We start from the raw sequence: 21,914 nt of genomic DNA on the forward strand, positions 1-21,914 counted from the left end.
TGTAAGGGAGGCCAAAGTCAGTGATGCTTTAGCAATTCTGCCAGCTCTGAAATCATACCTTTGGTTGTCTTGAAGTAATATTTAAACTATGTGTTTTTTTTGTTTGCTTTTTTTCTTTTCCTCCAATAACCTATCCTTTCCTGCTGCTACTTCTATCAATTACATAAAACTATGCTTGGATTGATTTTTATTTTTAATGAGACATTTACAACAATTGCCACTGAAAATATTTTCTAGAGATGTTTACAGACTCTTTCTAAAGTTCTGGAAATTTGAATGAAAGTGACGTTCTTAGATGAAATGTTCAGAGCTAATCTTTTGCTTCTACTTCTTTTTAGTCTTTACTTCAAAGCTACCTTCTCATAAATGGAGAAGTATACGGCTGGAATATATTTCCATTGTAGATAAATGTATTTGTTGATGTGTATCAAAGCAACGATGAGGACAAACTTTCAAACACCTGTAGTATACCTGCAAGCATTCCTACTCAGTATCTGTTCAGGACAACTACCACGAAGTGGCGCTGTTGCAAAACTAACGGTTAACGGGGAAAATCGCTGCGTCTAAACACAGTGAAAAGCTTTATCCATTTACTTAGTAACATAAACATCTTCTCTCTAAATATTCTATTTCATTAACATAAAATGGAACTATAAGGGCATCTTAATATGTATAGAAAAAAATGCCTTCATATTGTATAAAATATTATGTATTCTGAAGTCTAATCAAAGGCCTAATTAATCAGACCAATGACTAGCAATTATTTCAGTTAAAATTCTCAGAAACTGAAGATGACTTTCTACAATATGCTCAGAGCAATATTTCATTTTCTTCAAGACTGAACAGAAATTTGGAAAAAGTAACACAACCTGATTTCTATGTCAGAATCTCAGATCCAAGGACTACAATTAAAATAAGATCGCCTTTTGAGATCTTCATTTTTATAAAAAAATCATAAAGCATGTTTGAAGTGTAAAAAAACAAAATGTTTGTTGTAAAGCTTATCCTTAAAAAATAAGATTAAACACAGCACCAAATGACCTAGAATAGCAGAAGAAGATGTACAAATATCTAGACAAGAACAGTTTAAGGAGAGAAACATCTTTAGAGGAAAACATGCAAAACTGCAAGTACCAAGCATGTTTCCATTTTCTGTAGCTGTAAAAACACACCATCTACAATGCTTTTAACAGTGCATGCATATTTGGCAAGATTAAGTTGTCACATCTCATGTTACAAGGTGTCTGATTGCCCACAGACCCAGACAAGGAGTACCAGGCAAAACCCCTCAATTCATGCATACTGTCTGGCTCCAGTACATTCACCTCCCATCAGAGGGAGGCAGCCCCTTTGCTTGGGACATTTACTTGTACATTACTTGTTTGCTTTTTTTTTTTTTTTTTGCTGGACTACCTGCAAATGTGATACTGCTGGGGTAGGGCTGCTTTCAGAAGCTTAACCCTTTGCCTACCTCTGGGGGAGCATTGACAAGCCAAGGGAATTATTTCTATTCCTAGCACTGCTTATCTACTTGAGGAAACTAAAAGCTGAGTCATATTTTAGGCATTTCTCAGATTTGACTAGAGTGTTGGGGTGGGGAGAAAGGAGTTAATTCTTACATCCTTTTAGCTGAGAAAGATCTAAATAGGATAGAAAATGTATTCAATCAAATAGTGAAGACAAAAAGGCTCGTGAGCTGGTGAAGATTTGTGTTGTGTGGGTTTTGGGGTTTCTTTTGGTTGGCTTATCTGTCTTTTTTTGTGAATTGACAGAGCAGCAGTTTTCAACGGAATGCTCTTAGGAGTCAGTGGCAGAAGACTACTCTTTCCTTCCACACATGGGCAGTTAGAGAAAATAATCAATTCCAACAAGACTTAAGAAACAGGTACAATGTGTAGAGTTTAGACTTCTTTGAATAGCTTTATCTTATGGCTGAGAAAATTTAGATAAAGAAGAACAACAAACACAACACGTACCATGTTCCAATCCACAGTGGAAAATATTTTATAAAATAGTGACAACTATCTAGGTAGATTTAATTATCTTAAAGAAGATGGTACAGTGTTTTGACAGCATTAGAGGTCTAATCATCCTTACAAAGGAGGAAAAAGAGGAAAATTTCTTTGATTTAACAAAAGAAAAAGGTTCATGAGTTTGTGAAGGAATTATTTAAGGGAACAATACGATGACTTCCATTTTGAAGTATTATATCTATCTTATATAAGCAGGTTCTTATCTTTATTACTTGTTCAATTATGTTCGAATCAAATAGAAAAGAGAGATGACTTAAGCATGTAAATTTAGAGGGAGACTTAGAGGAATGCAGCTAAATTTATCAGCCATCTCTGCGAGCAATCACTCTAAATAAGAAGTTTAGAAACCAGTCACTACTGGTTGCTGATTAACTTTCCATATTTTTGGCACTCACCATCTTTTTCCTAATGGACTAATCTGCAAATCAAAACAGGAGGCATATCTGGACAAAGCTCCACCCTAAGGTCTATTCTTTCTATTTTTATGATGTGAGGAGTGACGTGGCTGAGAGAAACAATGACAAAATTAAATAAATGTGTCTAGAATTTGGAATTAATAACACCACCACCAATAATAATAATAATAGTAATAATAATAATAAAGCCAGAGAGGGATTGGAAGTTTATGGCTTTCCAATTCTGTTTCTCTATTTCACCTGTTTTACATGTCCTATAATGATTTCTGAATATGGGTAAGAATAGAAACACATGCTGGCAGTTTGACCAAAGACTGCGTGTGTGTATATAGGTGAGTATGCATGTGGGAGACAGAGCAAGTGTGGGGGGAAAAGAGAGAGAGAGAGAGACAGAGAGACAGAGAGAGACAGAGACAGAGAGGAGGGAATGGACCATTAGAGTGCAAAGGCAGAGACATTCCTGCAATGAAGTACTTGTCTTCTGAGAGTCACAGTCCAGAAGAGATAGTTATGATTTAACAAAATAATTATCTAAAATATTCCCAGATACTAAGACTTTTCTTTATAGTATGAAAAGATTTTGCCAGGAAAAGGAATGAAAACACCAACTGGATTTAAAAAAATAAAATTGAATTAAAAAAATAAGTACATTATTGGTTTTTTAACACACACAAGAGAACAAAATGACTTTTATGACAATTAGGTTGTTTTCAAAAAAATGTGTCATTCTCTGAAATTGCCCAGCCAGGCAAAATTTTTATAAACAGTAGGTAGTGAAAGCAGAGCATGGCAATAAAGGGGTTAATCTACAGAGCACAGAGCCATCTGGCTGAGCTGGTTTGTTATAATCGAGGAGATTATGTTCACGGGACTCAGAGTTAAAGGCTCCTCTCCCATAGAGCAACTCTGCACAACTGAAGCAGACCAACTTTGGGACTTTGAATGAACATATTTACATTCACCTTTCTCTTCATGTCGACTTTTCTGGAAACATTTACACGGATGCCATGGTTACTCCTACCACGGTAAGGGAAATTTGACGTTTTCTAATAGGGTCCTAAGAGGGCGGGGAGGGGAGGGGGGAGAGGGATTCTTTAAAGAATTCTAATGGTAGTTTGGGGGGGGTGTCTTGTAAGAAGTAGATCTGTCCCAAATGTTGTTGCCTTTCCCATCGTGCCTCCTCCTTCCCCCACCTCTAATTGCCCTATAGCTTGCTTTAGTCCCGAGATTCCTCTGTCCTCCTGCTCCGCACACTGTTGTTCAGGTCCCTGGTAAGAAAACAGCGGAGGAAAAATATGAGGTGCTAAAAGAATCTGATTTAAGAGGCAGAAACAAAGGAGGCTCTTGGTTTTATTTTAAGATGGAAATAAAAAACTTCAGATGTAACAAAAGGAGTTACAAATCTTGAATAGAGATTGCAGGAACCAGTCTTGGCATACATAGCAGACTTGCCCTAAGGGAAACTTAGAGCCCATGACACGCAAAGTCAAAATTCCTAATTCCTAGACCTCTCCTGTCTCAGGTACTTAACTTCCCTGGAGCTTTGTTATGTTTTGTGTGTGTCAGATACTGAAAACCCTACTCATGACCTTTGAATCAATCTCCCTTCTCCTCAAACCCAACACTAAATTCTCTGGAAGGAACTGGAGATCAAAGGATTCCCTGTACATCTGTGTCTAGGTGAAAAAGATACACTCATTTTGTACTAGGATGGCAGGGAGACTATTCTTATGCTACAGTTTCCAGTGTTCAGTAAGTGTCTTCCAGGAATGCAGCACACAACAAATAAATACAGACACACATAGAGAGCAAAATAGAAAGCTGTTTCTCATCTAAACAGCTGAAATGCAGCTTAAAGCATTAGTTACTGGCGAGTCCTTATGGAGTTACCAAATGTTATTAGCCAAGAGGGGAAAAAATCCTTGAATGGTTTAGATAGTTTTCTGATCAGTTCTTAATCCTTCATTAAAATAAACGAGAAAGCTCTGTGCTGGTCCTATCTCTTGAACTATAAATACACAGTATTTGGAGAGAAGGATATTTTGGATTGAATAGGGCTGCTGTGCACACATTCTCTCATTCCTATATTGCAAAACCAGTTATTTAGAGAGGAGTGAGTATGTGCTTTTTTTTTTTTTTCCTTTTTAAATAAACAGAGAAGTGTGCTGTATGGTCCAGTCAATTGTTATGAACCACAGCGTTTCAGAAAGCACTCTTTGCTCTTAGGCTTATGTGATTTGTTGCATGAGAAGTGCAAATGGTATGTAGTTTGACTTTACACTGTGCCCTCAGGAAAATACCCAGACAAATAGGAAAGATATTCTCAGGCACTGAAATATGTGACCTGTGCAAGTGTGTAAGTGGAGGGATGGTACAGGAACACTCATAAGATGTCAGAAAAATGAAAATCTAATTAAACATGTGTCTATCTTGCTTTGTGACAAAATAGACATAAGCAGTAGAGAATGAGAGTTAAGCATGGCTTCAACATCGTGTAGTATAAAGACTGCTCTTAGATACACATGTCAGTACCAGAAGCTGTGTCTGCAAGCATGGTAGAGGGAGGAAAACTAGGTATGATTGCAGGTGGAGGACCCAAAATATGGGGAGAAGAGGATAAACCAGCAGGGTCAGGACGGGAGTGCTTTGTGTAGGAAGATGCTATATTTTGAGATGACAAATATATTTAGTGTTTCTTTTTTCTTTTTTTTTCCCCAGGGAAAATTTAACTGAATAATTCATAGAAAGAAATGTATTAGGCATTTGTAGTGAAAGTATTAAGTGCTGAAAATAAACCACAATGTGCTATATATTGGGGTAGTAGGAGCAGGTAAGCTGTGCAAAGGTAGTCAGCATAAAAGGGAAACTACTGCAAGTCAACTGGACAAAGAGGATCTTCATGAGTGGAGAAAAGTTTAGGAGCTCAGAAGGGGAAGTAACACTTGAGAGGGATGGGAAAAGATGCAGACTGGATGCTGGGTGAAAATATGAAAGGGACCTACAAGGATGCTGGAGTCTGCAGAGGGGGTAGGGTATTCAGTGGGAGTGGAGAGAGAAAGCTGAAAGCACAGAGCAGAAAGGACGTTTGGAGGAGGAAGAAAAATGTGAACTTTCGTACATAGGTTTCTCTGAAAGTAATGTCTTCCTGTTTATTTCCAGTAAATTGCAACAAAGAACACAATAACACTATTTGATATAGCAAATTCTCAGCTACAAAACACTGTTTTTCAACATAGTCACCTCCATTAGCTATGCATTTTGGCCAGCGATGAGTAAGAGCCTGCATACCACATTCATAAATATCTGTATGGCTGTCTGGAACGTGGCTTGTCTTTCATATTGCTGTTGCCACTGTAGAAACACACCACCCACTGCCTCTCTGTGCTCACATCCACTATTTGGTCCCCATAAACATTCAGCAAGTGTCGATGAATGCAAGTTTGTCCACACAGAATCATTTAATTCCACACCCTTGCTTCATGCACACTTCCATGTCAACTGCCATTTTGTCAGACTGCCCCTCTGCTGCCATACATTGCATGGCAACAAAATTTAATGGAATATTGGCAAGAAGATTCATCCTCTACTGCTATCTCACCAACATCCACCTCTGATGAAGCAGGCCAACAAAATAAAATTGGAGGCATTACTTTCAGAGCATCCTTCATATATTTGGACTGAAGCATGGATTGCTGAGAGAAATTTCAGAGGCTGGAAGCCTGCTGGAGTATTGTGGACATGTAGTGCCTCGTTATGAAGCAGAGGCAGAATGAAGAAGGAAAAAGCTGTGTGAAGGTGCTGTGAGGAAATGCTAGATAATTAAAACTATGGGGACAGGGTGAATTGTGAATATGAAGATGTGGCAGTTCTCGTGAAGCATGAGAATGAGGAAAGAATGAAGAATAGAGAGGGTATAAGGATGAAATTAAGAGCTGGGTTTTCCGTAAAGATGCGTGGGCAAATAGTCTAAAGGAGATATAGGACAAGAGAGCACAGGGTAAGAATTTCATATTGTTTTGAAGAGAAACTGAGGAAGTAGCCCAAAGGTGCAATAGTTACTTGTCCATTAGAAACAAAGGATGCCTGTTATCTGCAGTCAGGATGGCACAGGCAATATGTAACAGGGGAAGCAGCTGAGGAAAACAGTGGAAAGTAACAAATAAAAGTGAGAGGTTGGGAGAAGAATACATACAAATAAAAAGGGGCAATATTCTATTAAGCGAGATGCGACGAATGTGCTTATAACTCTGTAGTAGGTACTAGCTAAGAGAAACAGTAAGAGGGAATGGAACAAATGTGCTTGCAGAGAAATGACTAAAGATATATAGGGGTGAGAGAAGAAGGAATGGAAGGGATGATACCTGCAGGACTTTATAGGCCACATGGCTGTACTAATGTCAAAAGTGAAGTGTGAAGTGTGTGAATAGGTGAGTGGAGTTAGGAGTCATAGGGCATGAAGTGGGATTGAATGACAGCTCATGTAACAAGGGGTGAGAAATGATGGTGTGTGACAAAGAAGAGTAACTGCCAGTTCATGTGTATTTGTAAGGACTACGGAAGAGAAGATGGTAGAAGTGAACAGCTGTCTGATAAGTGAGATGTGCACACAGCACGCACAAAATAAATGAAGTACAGGTAACAATTATAGATCTGGGTGTGGGACCTGGGAGAAAGAAAATAATTTGGGGTGGGAAAGGGAAGAGCAATGAGAATTGGGAAGAATTTTATGAGGGTATAGACAATCCGCAGTCATCTGCCTCTTACTTTGATGAAGGCTGCCTAAGAGTCCAGGAGGTAATGCATGTGTAGTTGGCAGCATAAGAGCAGGCTGGGAGTTAAGTGTAAGGGGCAAGCAAGCAAGAGACACAGATAAATGCATATTGTGAGTGATTATAGGTGTGTGGATATATGAGATCACAGAATCACAGTGTCACAGGAATTGGAAGGGACCTCTGTAAATCATCAAGTTTGACCCTTCTGCTAAAGCAGGTTCCCTAGAGTAGGTTGCACAGGAAAGCGTCTAGGTAGGTTTTTAATATCTCCAGAGAAGGAGACTCAAAAATCACTTTGGGCAGCTTGTTGCAGTGCCCTGTTGCCCTCAAAGTAAAGATGATTTTTCTCAAGTTCATATGGAACTTCCCGTGTTCCTGACTGTACCCTTCGCCCCTGGTCCTGTTGCTGGATACAATCGAAAAACATGTGACCTCATCCACTTGATACCCACCCTTAGGATTTTTAATAAGCACTGATAAGATCCCTTCTCAATCTTCTCCAGGCTAAACAGTTGCAGATCTCTCAGCCTTTTCTCATTAGGGAGATGCTCCAGGTCCCCAGTCATATTTGTAGACCTCTGCTGGACTCTCTCTAGAAGTTCCCTGTCTCTCTTGAACTGGGGAGCCCAGAACTGGACACAGTACTCCAGACGTGACCTCGCTAGGGCAGAGTAGAGGAGATGGATCACCTCCCTCAACCTGCTGGCCATGCTCTTTTTAATGCACCCCAGGATACTATTGGCCTTCTTGGCCACAAGGGCACACTGCTGGCTCATGGCCACCTTGTTGTCCACCAGGACACCTAGGTCCATCTCTGCAGAGCTCCTTTCCAGAAAGTCGGCCCCTAACCAGTACTGATACATGGAGTTATTCCTCCCCAGGAGTAGAAATCTGCAATTGCCCTTGTCGAACATCATAAGATTCCTCACCACCCAACACTCTAGCCTGCCCAGGTCTCACAGAATGGCAGCAGAGACTTCTGGCGTATAAGGCACTCCTCCCAGATTAGTGTCATTCACAAACTTGCAGCAGGTGCTTCCTGTCCCTTCATCTAGGTCACTGATGAAGATGTCAAAGAAGACCAGACTCAGGACTAACCCCTGTGGAGTACTGCTAATTACAGATCTCCAACTACACTCTGGGCCACTGATCACAACACTCTGAGCATTGTCAGTCAGCCAGTTCTCAAACAACCTTACTGTCTGCTCATCTATCTCATACTTCCTAAGCTTAACTATGAGGATGTTATGGGATACAGCATCAAGAGCCTTGCTAAAGTCAAGACAGATAACACCCTCTGCTCTCCTCTCATCTACTCAGCCAGTGATGACATCATAGAATACTACAAGGTTGGTCAAGCATGATTTCCCCTTGGTGAATCGATGTGGACTACTCGTGATAACATTCTTTTCTTCCAATTTCTTGGATATAACATCCAGAATAAACTGTTCCATCACCTACCTAGGAACAGAAGTGGGGCTGACTTTCAAAGACGATAAACAGCGATTCAGCAATTACTTCTGCCACTTCCCTCAGCACTCATGAGTGCAAACTATCAGGGCCCATGGATTTGTGGGTACTGATTTTGCCTACACAATCTCTGATGTTCTCCTCCTCAACCAAGGGGAAGTCTTCCATTCCCCAGACACTCTCTCTTATCTCCAGCATCTTGGAAGACCCTGAACTCCACTCTTTCATGGTCAGCCACGAGACCTTCCTTTTTTGTATGAACAAGGTCCAGCAGCCAACCTCTCTTGATTGGCTCCTCCACAACATCTCTCAGAAAGTTATTTTCCACATATTGCAGGACTCCTGGACTGTGTGTGCCTGCAGTGTTGCTTTTCGAGCAAATACCAGGATTGTTGAAGTCCCCCTTGAGAAACAGTGTCTGTGATCATGAGGCTGCTTTCAACTCTCTGTAGATCTCATCAGCTTCCTCTTCCTGATCAGGCAAACTGTAGTAAGCACTCACAGTGGTGTCACCCACATTTCCCTGCCCTTTAGTTCTCACCCATAAGCTCTCCACCAGTACATCATTCATCCCTAGGGACTCAAAAGGATCCCCCATTGCTATATACACCCTTGAGGTGGCTGGCGTTCTGGCTCATGTGAAGGCATCTAAGGAACACTCGTCACTGTTCTGGTTGGCCTGGCTTATTCTCCAGTAACAAGCATAGCATCAGCATTGCCATTTTTGACCCCACTTCTTGAGTCCTTTAGTTTAAAGCCTGCCACGCTAGGTTAGTCAGCCTGCTGCTAAAGATTGCCCCGTCTCTTCTAGACATGTGGATCCCATTCCTCCCTAACAGATTATAATCTTCATAGAAAGTCCCATTGTCATAAAACTCATAACCCTCATGCCAGCACCATCCATGTACCCAGGAACTGATATGAACTATTGTATGGGAGCTGCTGAATCATGGCCTGAACCACTGATTGAACACCTGGAGGAAAGACCCAGTCAGCCCTTGGAGCACAGGTGTAGGCAATTCACCTGTGTGACCTCCAAACATATATTCACGAGCCAGGCTCCACCCCTCTTAGGCCTCATTTAAGGGTTGACTGCCACTAAGGAAGGATCTCTTTCTGGAGATCCCTTCTTGGTGGAAGCTTCTCCACGTGAACCCAGAATCTTCTGATATGGGTGAGTGATCTACTTCCCTTCCCTTGTAGCACCTTGCTATCGTGCTGGTCCTTCCACTTCTTTTGTAACACCTTTTCTATTGTGTTGGTCCTTCTGATCACTACAGCTATTCCTGGTTTCCCTCTTTCTTCCATCTGGCAAAACTGAGAAGATAACTTAGGTGCCAGTGTTTTTCACTTGTGCTCCCAAGCTTTCTTTTACTTATGCTCTATAATTTTCTTTGATTCTGCCCATTTTCTGGCTTCCAGTGTCATTTATGTACACATGGAAGAGCAACAGAGGATAGTTGTACATGCTCTTGACAAGCTGTGGTACTCCTTCAGCAATGTCCTGAATCTTGGCTTCCAGGAGACAGCATACCTCTCAAGACACCCTGTCAGGCTGCCAGGAAGGAACCTCAATGCTGTTTGAAAAGGAGTCACCCTCTATACACAGGCTGCTGGTATGATTTTTTTCTTGCAGATCTTGGTCATGGGCACCTATAGTTGTAAAAGCATACCTGGTTTTGGGAGTGAAGCTGGAAAGTGAGGACTGAATTGCAGCCCTGCTTTTGTGGATTACCAGGGATCAAGGTGCCTTCCTTTTAGTGCTGTTCACTTCTGAAATATGATTATTAAACAACCTATCTCTCTCCCTTGGCACCTCTATTACTACAAAGCCTTTTAGCTGCTTTTTGTAACCCAGTTCCTTGTTGTAGAAGATCATCCATATGTGTGTGTCTTGTGTTGGTACTTACCTTATCTTCAGGAGAAGGTTCAAGGCACTCAGTGCTACCAGCTGTCTGAACTGAAGTCTCCTTTCTTGCTAGTTCTGTCTCAGTGGATGAATTAGACATATCTGGAGATTTCGCTATAGGGACATCAGTTCTAGCTCTCAGGCAATTGCTTACCACCACATTGGCAGACACGAAGTGTAATTCCCTTGGTTGTGTACCTGCAAGCAAGTTACAGCACCTTGTCCTGTCTGCACAAACTGCTGCAACTGGGTGCTGCTCCCAGCAGAGATAAAGTGGGCCACCTGCTGCTCTTCCTTACATTACATAGCATTAGTCATGTGGAAGTTCACAGATCTCTTTCCATTTTTTTTCCAAGGATCAATTCCTGAAAAACACTAACAACAAAACCACCAAGAAACCAGGCAAAACAGTGTTGAATTCACAGGCAACAAACTGCCACTAGTGAAAGTTAGGCTGAAGCCCTAGCCCTTCTCTGCACGCTTCCTCCCTGTTTAACCATTGAGCTAATAGAAAGCAAGTGGTAACATCAATCTCCCAGCTGGCTGGGAGTAGAGAAGGAGATTGACAAACACTATTAGTGCTGGGTGGTTACAGGAAAGTGTTCAAAGCATGAGTAAATCACTGTGTTCAGTGTGATGAACATAGAGTGTTTGCATCCACCTGAACTCCTTTTGTAGTTGTGGCACAGCCAGCAAGATCTGTCTGCAAAGGTGGGGACATCTGGGTGTTCCTACAGCTGTATTCCAGTGCTGGGAATAAAAGAGCACAATCCATCCAGTTCAGTGGTCATGTGGTACAAACATCTCGCTGTGTGAGCAAGCTCAGTACAGTAGTCTTAAAGTCCCTGTTCATTTAGGACAGCGATCATCTGGAAAGCTCAGAACAAGATCATATTGTCCTCTCTCCCTCATCTTTGTCTTCATCTCTCTTCTCTACCTCTTCATACACACACATATATACACGTAGGTCTTGCCCAGTCTGATTTCTAGGTTTGTGTTTGAAATTTTCCTCTGTGGAAATATATGTTGAAGATATGTGTAAATAAGGGTAATGTTGTTTAGAATAGGTCATGTGTCTGTACTTACTGTAACTAAATTCATTGGTAGTCAAGTGAAGCTCAGGGATGTGACCTGTTTAGTTAGATTGAAATGCACATTGACAAGGACGGCAGTTCCATGTTTCCAACAAACAGTGTCAGAAAAACACAGTGCATGACTCAGTGCTACTCTGCCTGTATTCCTGAGTGAGTCACTGCTCATCTAGCCATCTAAATATACAGATTGCATTGAACTAGCCCTGTTTTTGTTATCTGTTGCATGCCTGTACCAAAAATGATGAAAATATTCCTGGAGGATTGCATCCTTCTTAGTAAGATTTACAGCACTCCTCCAATACTTCCTGTGCTTCAGCTATGTGTATTACCCATTGTGGAACTCAAGTGCTGCTTTACAGTTGCTCTCTTACCATCTTCCAGCACTAAATCCCTTTATTTGGGTTTTGTGCCTACTGTAGTTATTACATGTTTTATCTTACATTAGCTGAGTTAACATGTAAGAAATTGTTAATCTAATTAACTCATTTATTTATTTATTCACTTCTATTTGCCAGAAGTCTAAGTTAGTATTTTCAGAACTAGCTGACATCACACCAGAGAGTTACAGAAAGAGTACACTGTACTATACATGAATGTTTAAAGGCGTGTCTAACCTCAGAAGTGAATTCAGGTTGTGAGTGTGAAATTTAAACCCAGCAGCTGCTTCTGAATAACTTTGTTAGACAAGTTCTAAGACAGCATCCTCTTCTATGGATTTTTCCTCAGCCAGGAGGTGAACAAGCATACTTTCATAAGGTTCACCTGGGCCCACATAAGAAATTTAACAAGGCCAAGTGTAAGGTGTAGTAGTTAGGACGAAGTAATCCCAGGTACAAGTACAGACTGGGAGAAATACTCCTTGAGAGCAGCTCTGCAGTGAAGGACTTGGGGGCTGTAGTGGATAAAAGGCTGGATGAGAGCCAGCAGTGTGCACTTGCAGCCCAGAAAGCTAACAGTATCATGAGCTGCATCAAAAGAGGAATGGCAAGCAGGGAGAAGTAGGTGATTGTCCCTCTCTACTCTGCCCTCATGAGGCCCCATCTGGAGTACTGTGTCTAGGTCTGGGTGCCCCAGCATGAGAAAGATTGAGAGCTACTGGAGAGTGTCCAGGAGAAGGCCACAAAGATGATCAAAGGGCTGCAGAATCTCTCCTATGAAGAAAGGCAGAGGCAGCTGGTCTTATTCTGTCTGGAGAAGGCTCCAGGGAGACCTCATTGCAGCCTTCCAGTACTTAAAGGGAGCTTATAAACACAAGGGAGACTAACTTTATACAGTCTGATAGCAACAGCATAAGGGGCAATGGTTTTAAAATAAAAGAGGGGAGATTTAGATAAGATACTAGAAGGTCATTTTTTACTCAGAGTGGTGAGGCACAACAGGCTGCCCAGAGATGTTGTGAATCACAGAATTGCAAGGATTGGAAAAGACCTCAAGAAATCATTGAATCCAACCTTCCTGCTAAAGCAGGTACTCTACAATAGGTTGCACAGGTACCCATCCAGATGGGTCTTGAGTATCTCCATAGAAGGAGACTCCACAATCTTCCTGAGAAAACTGTTCAGGTATTCCATCACCCTAACCATAAAGAGGTTCTTCCACACTTGTATGGAACTTCCTGTGTTCAGGTTTTGGGCTATTACTCCTTATCTTTATCCTTGGTGGCTATACACCACCAAGAGAAGCTTGGCCTCATCCATTTGCCTCCCACCTCCCTTTAGATATTTATAAGCATTAATCAGATACCCCTCAGCCTTCTTTTCTTCAGGATGAGTAGATTCAGGTTACTCAGCCTTTCCTCATATGCAGCGGAGATGCTCCGGACCCTTTATCATCTTTGTGGCCTACTGCTGGACTCCTTCTAGGAGATCTGTCTTTTCTGGACTGGGAAGTCTAGAACTAGACACAGTATTCTAAATGTGACCTCACCATGGCAGAGAAGAGGGGGAATCACAGAATTGGAGAGGTTGGAAGGGATCTCCAGATATCATCTAGTCCAACTCTCCTGCCAAAGCAGGCTCCCTACAGCAGGTTGCACAGGTAGGCATCCAGATGGGTCTTGAATACCACCAGAGAAGGAGACTCCGAAACCTCTCTGGGCAGCTAGTTGCAGTGCTCCATCACCCTCACTGTGAAGTTCTTTCGCATATTGGTACAGAAATTCCTGTGCTCCACTTTATGGCCATTACCACTTGTCCAGTCCCTACAGACCACTAAAAACAGGTTGGCCATGTCCCTTTGTATCCCATGTTTAAGATATTTGTAAACATTAATAAGATCAGCTCTCAGTTGTCTTTTCTCAAGGCTGAACAGACCTGGGTCACCTAGCCTTTCCTCATAGGGGAAATGCTCCAGGCCCTTAATCATCTTTGTGGTCCTCCACTGGACTCTTTCCAGGAGATCCCTGTCTTTATGGGCTCCCCAGTACAAAAATTAGATAGAGTATTCCAGGTGAGGCCAGACCAGGGCAGAATAGAGGGGAAGGATTACCTCCCTCAACCTGCTGGCCACACACCTTTTAATGCAGCCTAGGACCCCATTGGCCTTCTGTGCTACCAGGGCACACTGCTGGCTCATGGCCAACCTGTTGTCCACAAGAACCCCCAAGTCCTTTTCTGCAGAGCTCCTCTCCAGCAGGTCATACCCCAAACTGTACCGAAACATGCAGTTATTCCTTCCCAGGTGCAAGACTCTACACCCTGCCAAGATGACAGGGGAGAGAATCATGGAAAAAAAAAGTAGAACTTGTGGGTTGAGATAAAACTATTTACTAAGATAGTCATAACTATTATCCTATTCCTTTTCTCTATATATGTTTATATATATGAATGTATACAACAAGTGATGCACAAACAATTGCTCACCAATCCCTGACTGATCCCAGCCAGCCCCCTGAGCAGCAGAAGAGAGCGAGATGAACTCCCAGCCCCTTCAAAACTCATTCTGCATGATGTCATATGGTATATAATATCCCTTTGGCTAGTTTAAATCAGCTGTCCTAATTCCCTCCCAGGTCCTTGGGCCCTTCAATAATAATGGTCCTGGCTCTGTACAATACTGCTTAGCAGCAACTCTAAACATCAGTGGGTTATCAGCATTGTTTTTCTTCTAGAGCCTATGCTAAAATGCAGCATCACACCAGACACTGAAGAAAACAGTTCCTTTTCAGCTGAAATGAAGACAATATCCATCAGTTGTCCTTATTCCCTTATCCATGTTCAGGTCCCGTGGTTTCTACACATCGTAACTAATTACCATCACCTATCTTGTTTTTTGTTGTTGTTGTTTGTTTGTTTGTTAATATATATACACACACATTATTTCCATAGTCCGTGGGCTATCCATTCAAATTCTCCCTGTTATTCGTATAGTTCATAGCTTTAAGCTCCATCTATTGTAACGGCCCTTCAGTGCAGGAGGGGTGATTCAGTGTTGGGTTACTGCATGCAGAAGCTACTGTGGGTTCCATCAGAGCTCGTTCTTCTCTAGCCTGGGTAGCTTTTATTGTACTACTGTTAAAAAGGCATATAAGAACCATAACAACAATGACATGGAGTATTATGTAGCAATTTAACAACATACAATTCAAATTATTGGCTGTTCTCACCCAGCATCAAATCACCTTGAGGTACACAATGGACATCCCCATCCTTCTGCGTTATCCGCCATATGCACTCAGGACCCTGAGCAAAAGCAGTCTCATGAATAGGCTTGCCTTTGCCTGAGGGAGGAATAACCCAGTCTGTCTTGCCCAGCACATTCTTTATGTGCACCACCTGGTCTTTGTCCTCTTCTATGGTATGCAGGAGGTTTGACTGGGCAGGATCAGCTCAGTTGGCAGATCCCCAAGTGCTGGATAACCACGTGGCTTTTGTCAAATGTATGTCCCAGTGTTTGAATGTCCCAGCAGCCGCTGGTCTCAATGCAGTCTCTAACAGTCCATTCACCCTTTCCTTCAGTAGCTTCTGCAGCTCATTGTGTAAGACTCCATACAGCAGCCTTCCACCTCTGACGCTTTCCCACAATGCAACAGGACCCATCGGTGAAGAGGGCATATTTCTTCTCATTTCCTGGCAGTTTATTATAAAGTGGAGCCTCTTCAGCACGTGTCACCTCCTCTTCTGGTGATATTCTGAAATCTTAGTCTTTGAGCCAGTCCATAATCACTTCTAAGCTTCCTGGATGACTGAGATTCCCTTTTTGAAACTGCTGTGTGATCCATGTGACCCACTTACTCCACATAGCATCAGTTGCATGCCAAAAGGCGCTGTGCTTCAGTACCAGCCACTTCTGAAGCAGCTCAGAACCCTTCATTTGCTGCCAATATCTCTTTTTCAGCAGGAGTATAGCAGGCCTCGGATGCTCTGTATCCATGATTCCAAAACCCTAGGGGTCAATCTAGAGTCTCCCTGGGCCTTTCTGCCAGAATCTCCAAGTAGGGACATTCTCCCTACTGGCAGTGTAGAGCACATTTTGTTCCATCTTTTCCTGTCCAAACTGGCCCAAGGGCTACTGCATGAAGTATCACCTGTTTAATTTGTCCCAGGGCCAGTTGTTGTTCAGGGCCCCATGTGAAATCATTCTTCTTCCAGGTCACTTGATAGAGGGAGTTTACAATCAGACTGTAATCTGGAATATACATTCTCCAGAAGCCCACAGCATCTAAGGAAGCTTGTGTTTCCTTTTTGTTAGTTGATGAAGACACGGCAGTTATGTAATTGATCACATCTACGGGGATCTGACAACGTCCATCATGCCATTTTATTCCTAAGAATGGGATCTCCTGTGCAGGTCCCTTGATCTCACTTTGCTTTATGGCAAGATCAGCTTTTAGAAGGATTTGAATTATTTTCTTCCTGTTCTCAAAAACTTCTTCTGCTGTGTTACCCCACACAGTGATGTTGTCAATGTACCGCAGGTATTCAGGAGCTTCCCCCTCTTCTGGATCAGCTTGTGAGAAATGGTAGGGTAGGGCTGTGTTTCAACCCCTGGGGTAGTCGATTCCAGGTGAACTGGATGCCCCTCCAAGTATAGGCATACCGTGGCCTAAACTCTGCTTCCAGAGTGATTGAGAAAAAAGCATTCACAACGTCAGTTGTGGCATGCAACTTGGCTGCCTTTGACTGCAGTTCATACTGGAGTTCTAGCATGTCTGGCATTGATCACTTAGTGGTACTCTGACTTCATTGCTTCAGCGTCTCTGACAGGAGTTGAAGGGTCCGTTGCATTGTCATCAGATCCATAGGTATTCTCCTCCCGCTGAGGATCCTGAATAGCATTGAGTAGAGCTCAGTAGGCATAGGCCAGGCCCCAGCATGCTGTAGTGATTTGTGCTTCTTCAGGATTGCCAGGATGACAGTAGATCTTTTCCTGATATTCTTCTAGTTTTTCAGGATTCTGCTGATGTGAAGATCCAAACCACTAGGGGTGCCCGGTGCTCTAGGCACCTGACATCCCATACTCCCTGCCTCTCAGAACTATCCTGCTTTGGGGCAGACTGTGTGGTGATATTCTTAAATAATTGTTTAATCTTAAACATAACCTGAAACACAATCATGACACAGTAATGGGAGCATGCTGGTTTGAACATCCCATGGATATTCAAATTTTTCAAGAGCTGTTGTAACTAGCTCTTGAGCTCCAGGGAGAGGAGGAAAAGTGAATGGGAAGCTGAGGAACTGCTAGAAAGTGTCATCCTCTGTCTTCTCCATAGTCAGACTCCCTGAGTAGTCACAGCAAAGTGTGTAATTACTAACAATTGTCACCAGTTCCAGCCCGATTCAGCCTGGTTCCATGAGCAAATGAGGTGGAGGGACCCACAGACTCACACCCTGAGATAGGCCTAAAAACAAAACAGCAGCAACAACCCATGGGAGAAAACTAATTTATTAAATACGATAGTGGAATGCAAGATAACACAGTATAATACAACATAATTGGAATTGAAACTAATAAATCAATAAAATCAGAGAGAGAGTGTCCAAAACCTGAAGGCCTTACTCAAATGCTGAAGGCTAGATGGCTAGGGAGCACATACTGCAAAGATGAGCAGAAAAAAAGAAGGGGAGTCTCATGACTCCCAAACAGTTTTTATCTTTCCCTCTGAATGGAATTTGAAAATTGAACAGTGAAGTCTTCTGGGATATGTAGTTCTTCTCTTCTGTGAAAGGTACCCTGGAACTATCAACAAACCACCAAACTGGAACATTAACTCTTTAACTCCCAGTGCGCTACATGGTGTTATGATGTGGAATACTGATAATAAAAATCAGGAAACCATGAAAATAGTATAAACAATATGGATTCCAAAACACAAAGATGACTGCAATGATGAATTCACACAAAATAGCAGTTTCTCAGCTGCCAATTTTATCATGATGTAAGTCAAGGTCACACAACATAGCAAAATAAAAACCTTAATCCAACAACCCTCAATGCAGCAGGGAAAATAAGGAGCAAGCAAGTTGCTACACAATATAGTTCTAGGAGAAAACTCTCAGAGAGATCCATAAATAGGGAAAAAATCTACATCAACATCATGACCAGCAGTAATCAAACTACCACAACACCCCATGTTAACACACTTCGGTCAAATCTGCTGCTACCCCAACTCTTCAAGCACCATGTTGGACGCCAAATTGACTGTTGTACTTTAACCCAGCAGGTGCCTAAGCAGATGGGGGAGAGAACAGGGAAAAAAAAGTGGAGCTCATGAGCTGAGATAAAACTATGTAAATTTTAAGATTTTCAGTTTTAAGATAGAAAAAAAGGAAAAGGAAAAAAGTTTTGACTATATATATATGTATGTACGAATGTATGTAACAAGTGATGCACAAGCAATTGCTCACCACTCCCTGACTGATGCTCAGCTAGCCCCTCAAGCAGATGAAGAGAGAACTCCCACCTCCTTCAAAACTCCTTCCACATGATGTCGTATGGTACGCAATATCCCTTTGACCATTTTAAGCTAACTGTCCTAGTTCTGTTCCATTCCAGTTCTATAGGCCCTTTGCTAAGAATGGTCCTAGCTCTGTACAACACTTCTTAGCAGCAACAATAAACATCGGTGTGTTATAAACATTGTTTTTGTCCTAGAACCAAAAACATAGCATCATACCAGACTAAAGAAAACAATTCCATCCCATCTGAAACTAAGACAGCTGGTCTGGTATGTGAGACAACTCTTCCAACAGTGTTACCCAGTTTTACACCATGAAGTAACGATGACTCTCCTAGAACAGCTCTTAGATGCAATGAGAGCTTACAAATACAGTATTTGCCCTGAAAGACTGTTTTTTCCACTGCATCTGAATCTTCAAAAAAGCCATTGTCCATTTAGAGAAAAAGTCATTCTACTAATTGGCATTTCTCTATAACAAATTGTTTACATGTAAGTCTGTTCTGAGGGTAAAAACTGTTCTGGTAAATCTAGATATTCCACGTTTTTTTTCTTTGTAAAAATGTGCCTGAAGTGGAAAATTGCTTTTAAATCTCTTAGTTCATCAGTGTTCGTATGGATAAAATTTCCAGTATTCAGTTCTCCTTGAGACATGGAAGTTTTCTAATTTTAACTCAGTTAACGCTCTACTGTGAGTTTGACTCACAGAAGTTTATGGTGTTTAGGGGTTAGTGCTCAGGACTGGTGTGAGTATTCTTGTCCTACCCTAGCTGAGTGTATGTTTTTTAAACTTGTATGTTTCCCCATTGAAATGCAAGATTATTGCCGTGTGAATCTCTGAGCTGAATGCTCTGCTAAATTGCATCTTTAGTGTCTGCTAATTTGCAGAACTGAGCCCTCCCTTCTGAAGTCAATGGGTAATATCTGTGTTCTGTTGTGCTAATGCAAGCTCTGCACCTCTGCCTGGTCCAAAACTAATCTAAAAACTGACTTCCTTTTTGGAACCACACTACTTTTTCTTATATTTCAGTTGAGCTGCCATTTTGAAGTGGAAACAAAATGCTTTACCCTCCGTCCTCCTTTTTCACAAATATCTTTGATAGAAGAATTTTAGAACTGGAAATACTTTAACACATACTGTCTGCTGCCATCCATTTGATCTCCAAATATTTGATAGAAAAGCAAGGTTTTACAACGGGCATAGAAAGGAGACAAATGACATATATAGCAGTAGGCTTAAACATTGGTTTTGCTTAAAGAATCAAGAAAACAAATTCTTACTGAAGAAATTCTTGTTATGAAGCATTTTATCTGTAGAAGGGCAGGAAAAAAAAAGTAACATTCAGAATATGTGATCTAAGAAGCATGAAAAGTAAGTTTTTTAGTAGACATTTGTTCACTTCTGGTGTTACACACTCAACGGATTTTGTGAAAGTGTCCTTCTGAATTCTGATCACCATGAGGGTTAGTTACATCATTGGATAATTGCCTTGCAGGTTAGATATGAGCTGTGGAGGCCCTGGTGGAGTGCTACTCTCCGTTTTGTAAATGATCAGGTATTCACTGCTGTCAGAGGCAAGAAATCATAGTTGGACACACAAACTGAACTGCAAGAATAGATGCAGTGTGTCTGAGAGCTAACAAAAGGCAAGGGAATGCTATTGGCAATGCTGCAACATGAAGCTTTTTCCATACAAAAGAATGGCTTTGGCAGGCCCCTGCTTTTGCTATGGCTTTACAGCTCAGAAAGTAAAGCCCAGACATGTTATGAGACTTGTCTGAGGTCATGCAAGCCCAAGGCCATGTAAGAAGACTGGGCTTTCAGATTTTCTTCTCAAGAGATGTAGGTTGTGGTTGGTTTTACTCACTGAACTAGCCTCTTCATCTTGGTTCTTCTCAACTCACCTCAGGCCTCAACTTCCTTTCTGCACTAGAAAAAGTTCACTGAGTAAGCTGATCAAAATGAGAAGTGCTTCTATGTCATATTTATTTCCATTGAAGGGGTAGTAGAGGGAAACAATCCTTACTCTAGTGAAGTCAGAAGTAATTGAGAGGCGAGAGGCGTGAGGGAAGAAGATCCAGAAAACATAGCAAAAGTGTCCATGCCTGGATCAGGCAGAAGATATCAGGGGCCTTCAGAAAATAACAAAAACTTGCAGTTAACCTTAAAAAAGTAGGAGGACAATGGAAATCATGCATGACAGTTCAATAGTGCTCCCATGCATCAACAAAGCAATCAACTGAAAGACTTAAAATTTTTCCTTTAGGAAAGGCCTGGTCCTAGACTTCAATTTTCACAGTAAAATCCCTGATTAAAATGGAACCAAATGCTCTTGTGCTCCAGGAAGTAGGAGAATAAAGGATGCTTACTTTGGATAACAGTATAACCTCACAGTGTAGCCTATACAATGACAGATGTACAGCTGCATCTCTCCAGGAGCAAAGTCCAGAATCAAATCAGGTTAGAGTTATGGTTCCTCTCTGTCTTCTTCCCACCACCACATGCTCCCTTTGCTCTGGTAGAGTTGATTACTTCATCCTTTCTTTTTTCAACTCATTTCACGGGGCAGTTTAATCTCCTGTTGTCCCAGCTAGCTACTTTGGCTAGTAAGGTAGGGGCCTGGTGTCAAGCTTGAACTGTCTGCAGTTCTATCATCATAACACCCTCTCTCCATCCACTTCCTCTCAGAAGGGAGTATTGAGTGAGCAGCCCCTGCTCTCCTCGCTGCAAGCAGAGTTGCAATGAGCAGGCCAAACTTCAATAATCATGAGAACGAAGTTGTGGGGAAGAAGGAGAGAGACATCTTCTCTTATATTCCCACCTGACTAGTTAGTGGCCATGGCAACGTGTGGAGGATTTAACCCAGCAAAAATATTGTGTACATAGTCAGAGATGAAGGTCCACGTTAAAGCAATATAGGATATTACAAGCACTAGAAAACGTGGGACTGTGTTTGCTGAAACCTGTGGAAGACCAGCATCTTCCTAACATGATTTCAATCTTTTACTAGAAAATATGGGAGGGATCCCACTTGAAATACAAAACAAAGCAATCTCAACTTTAGGAACTTTTGGGAGGCAAATATATGGAAAAACTCCAGTTAAGAGGCTAATCAACATTTTTGGGTAACTGGATGCAAAGCGGATAATATGTTCTCAGACTTTCTTGACAGTGAGAATGCAAAGTAGTTTGATGAGCTGCAAAGAGTGAAGGCAGTGAAGGTAACCTTACCTATGGTTTGCACTGATGGGAAGATCACTGTCACGGTATTGTCTAAGGGTCTGCGTCCGTGACAAGGGGGGACAGGCCCAAAAGAAAAAAAAA

General features: G+C 41.8%; 1 protein-coding gene across 4 annotated transcripts in view; it reads left to right on the forward strand.

The window, feature by feature from the left end:
- NTF3 (neurotrophin 3) overlaps positions 3,280–21,914 on the forward strand; it is a 75,635-nt gene continuing 57,000 nt past the window's right edge. For 3 of the 4 annotated variants that reach the window (XM_021393517.1, XM_021393525.1, XM_021393508.1), the window contains exon 1: positions 3,280–3,474. Coding sequence is in view for 1 of the 4 variants with exons in the window: in XM_021393501.1 (XP_021249176.1) it covers positions 3,457–3,474 (18 nt within the window). In the remaining 3 variants the exon portion in view is untranslated. The remainder of the gene's footprint in view (positions 3,475–21,914) is intronic. The other variant, XM_021393501.1, reaches the window with a different exon arrangement.

This window comes from Numida meleagris, chromosome 1 (assembly GCF_002078875.1).
Source record: "Numida meleagris isolate 19003 breed g44 Domestic line chromosome 1, NumMel1.0, whole genome shotgun sequence".
Lineage (NCBI taxonomy): Eukaryota > Metazoa > Chordata > Aves > Galliformes > Numididae > Numida > Numida meleagris.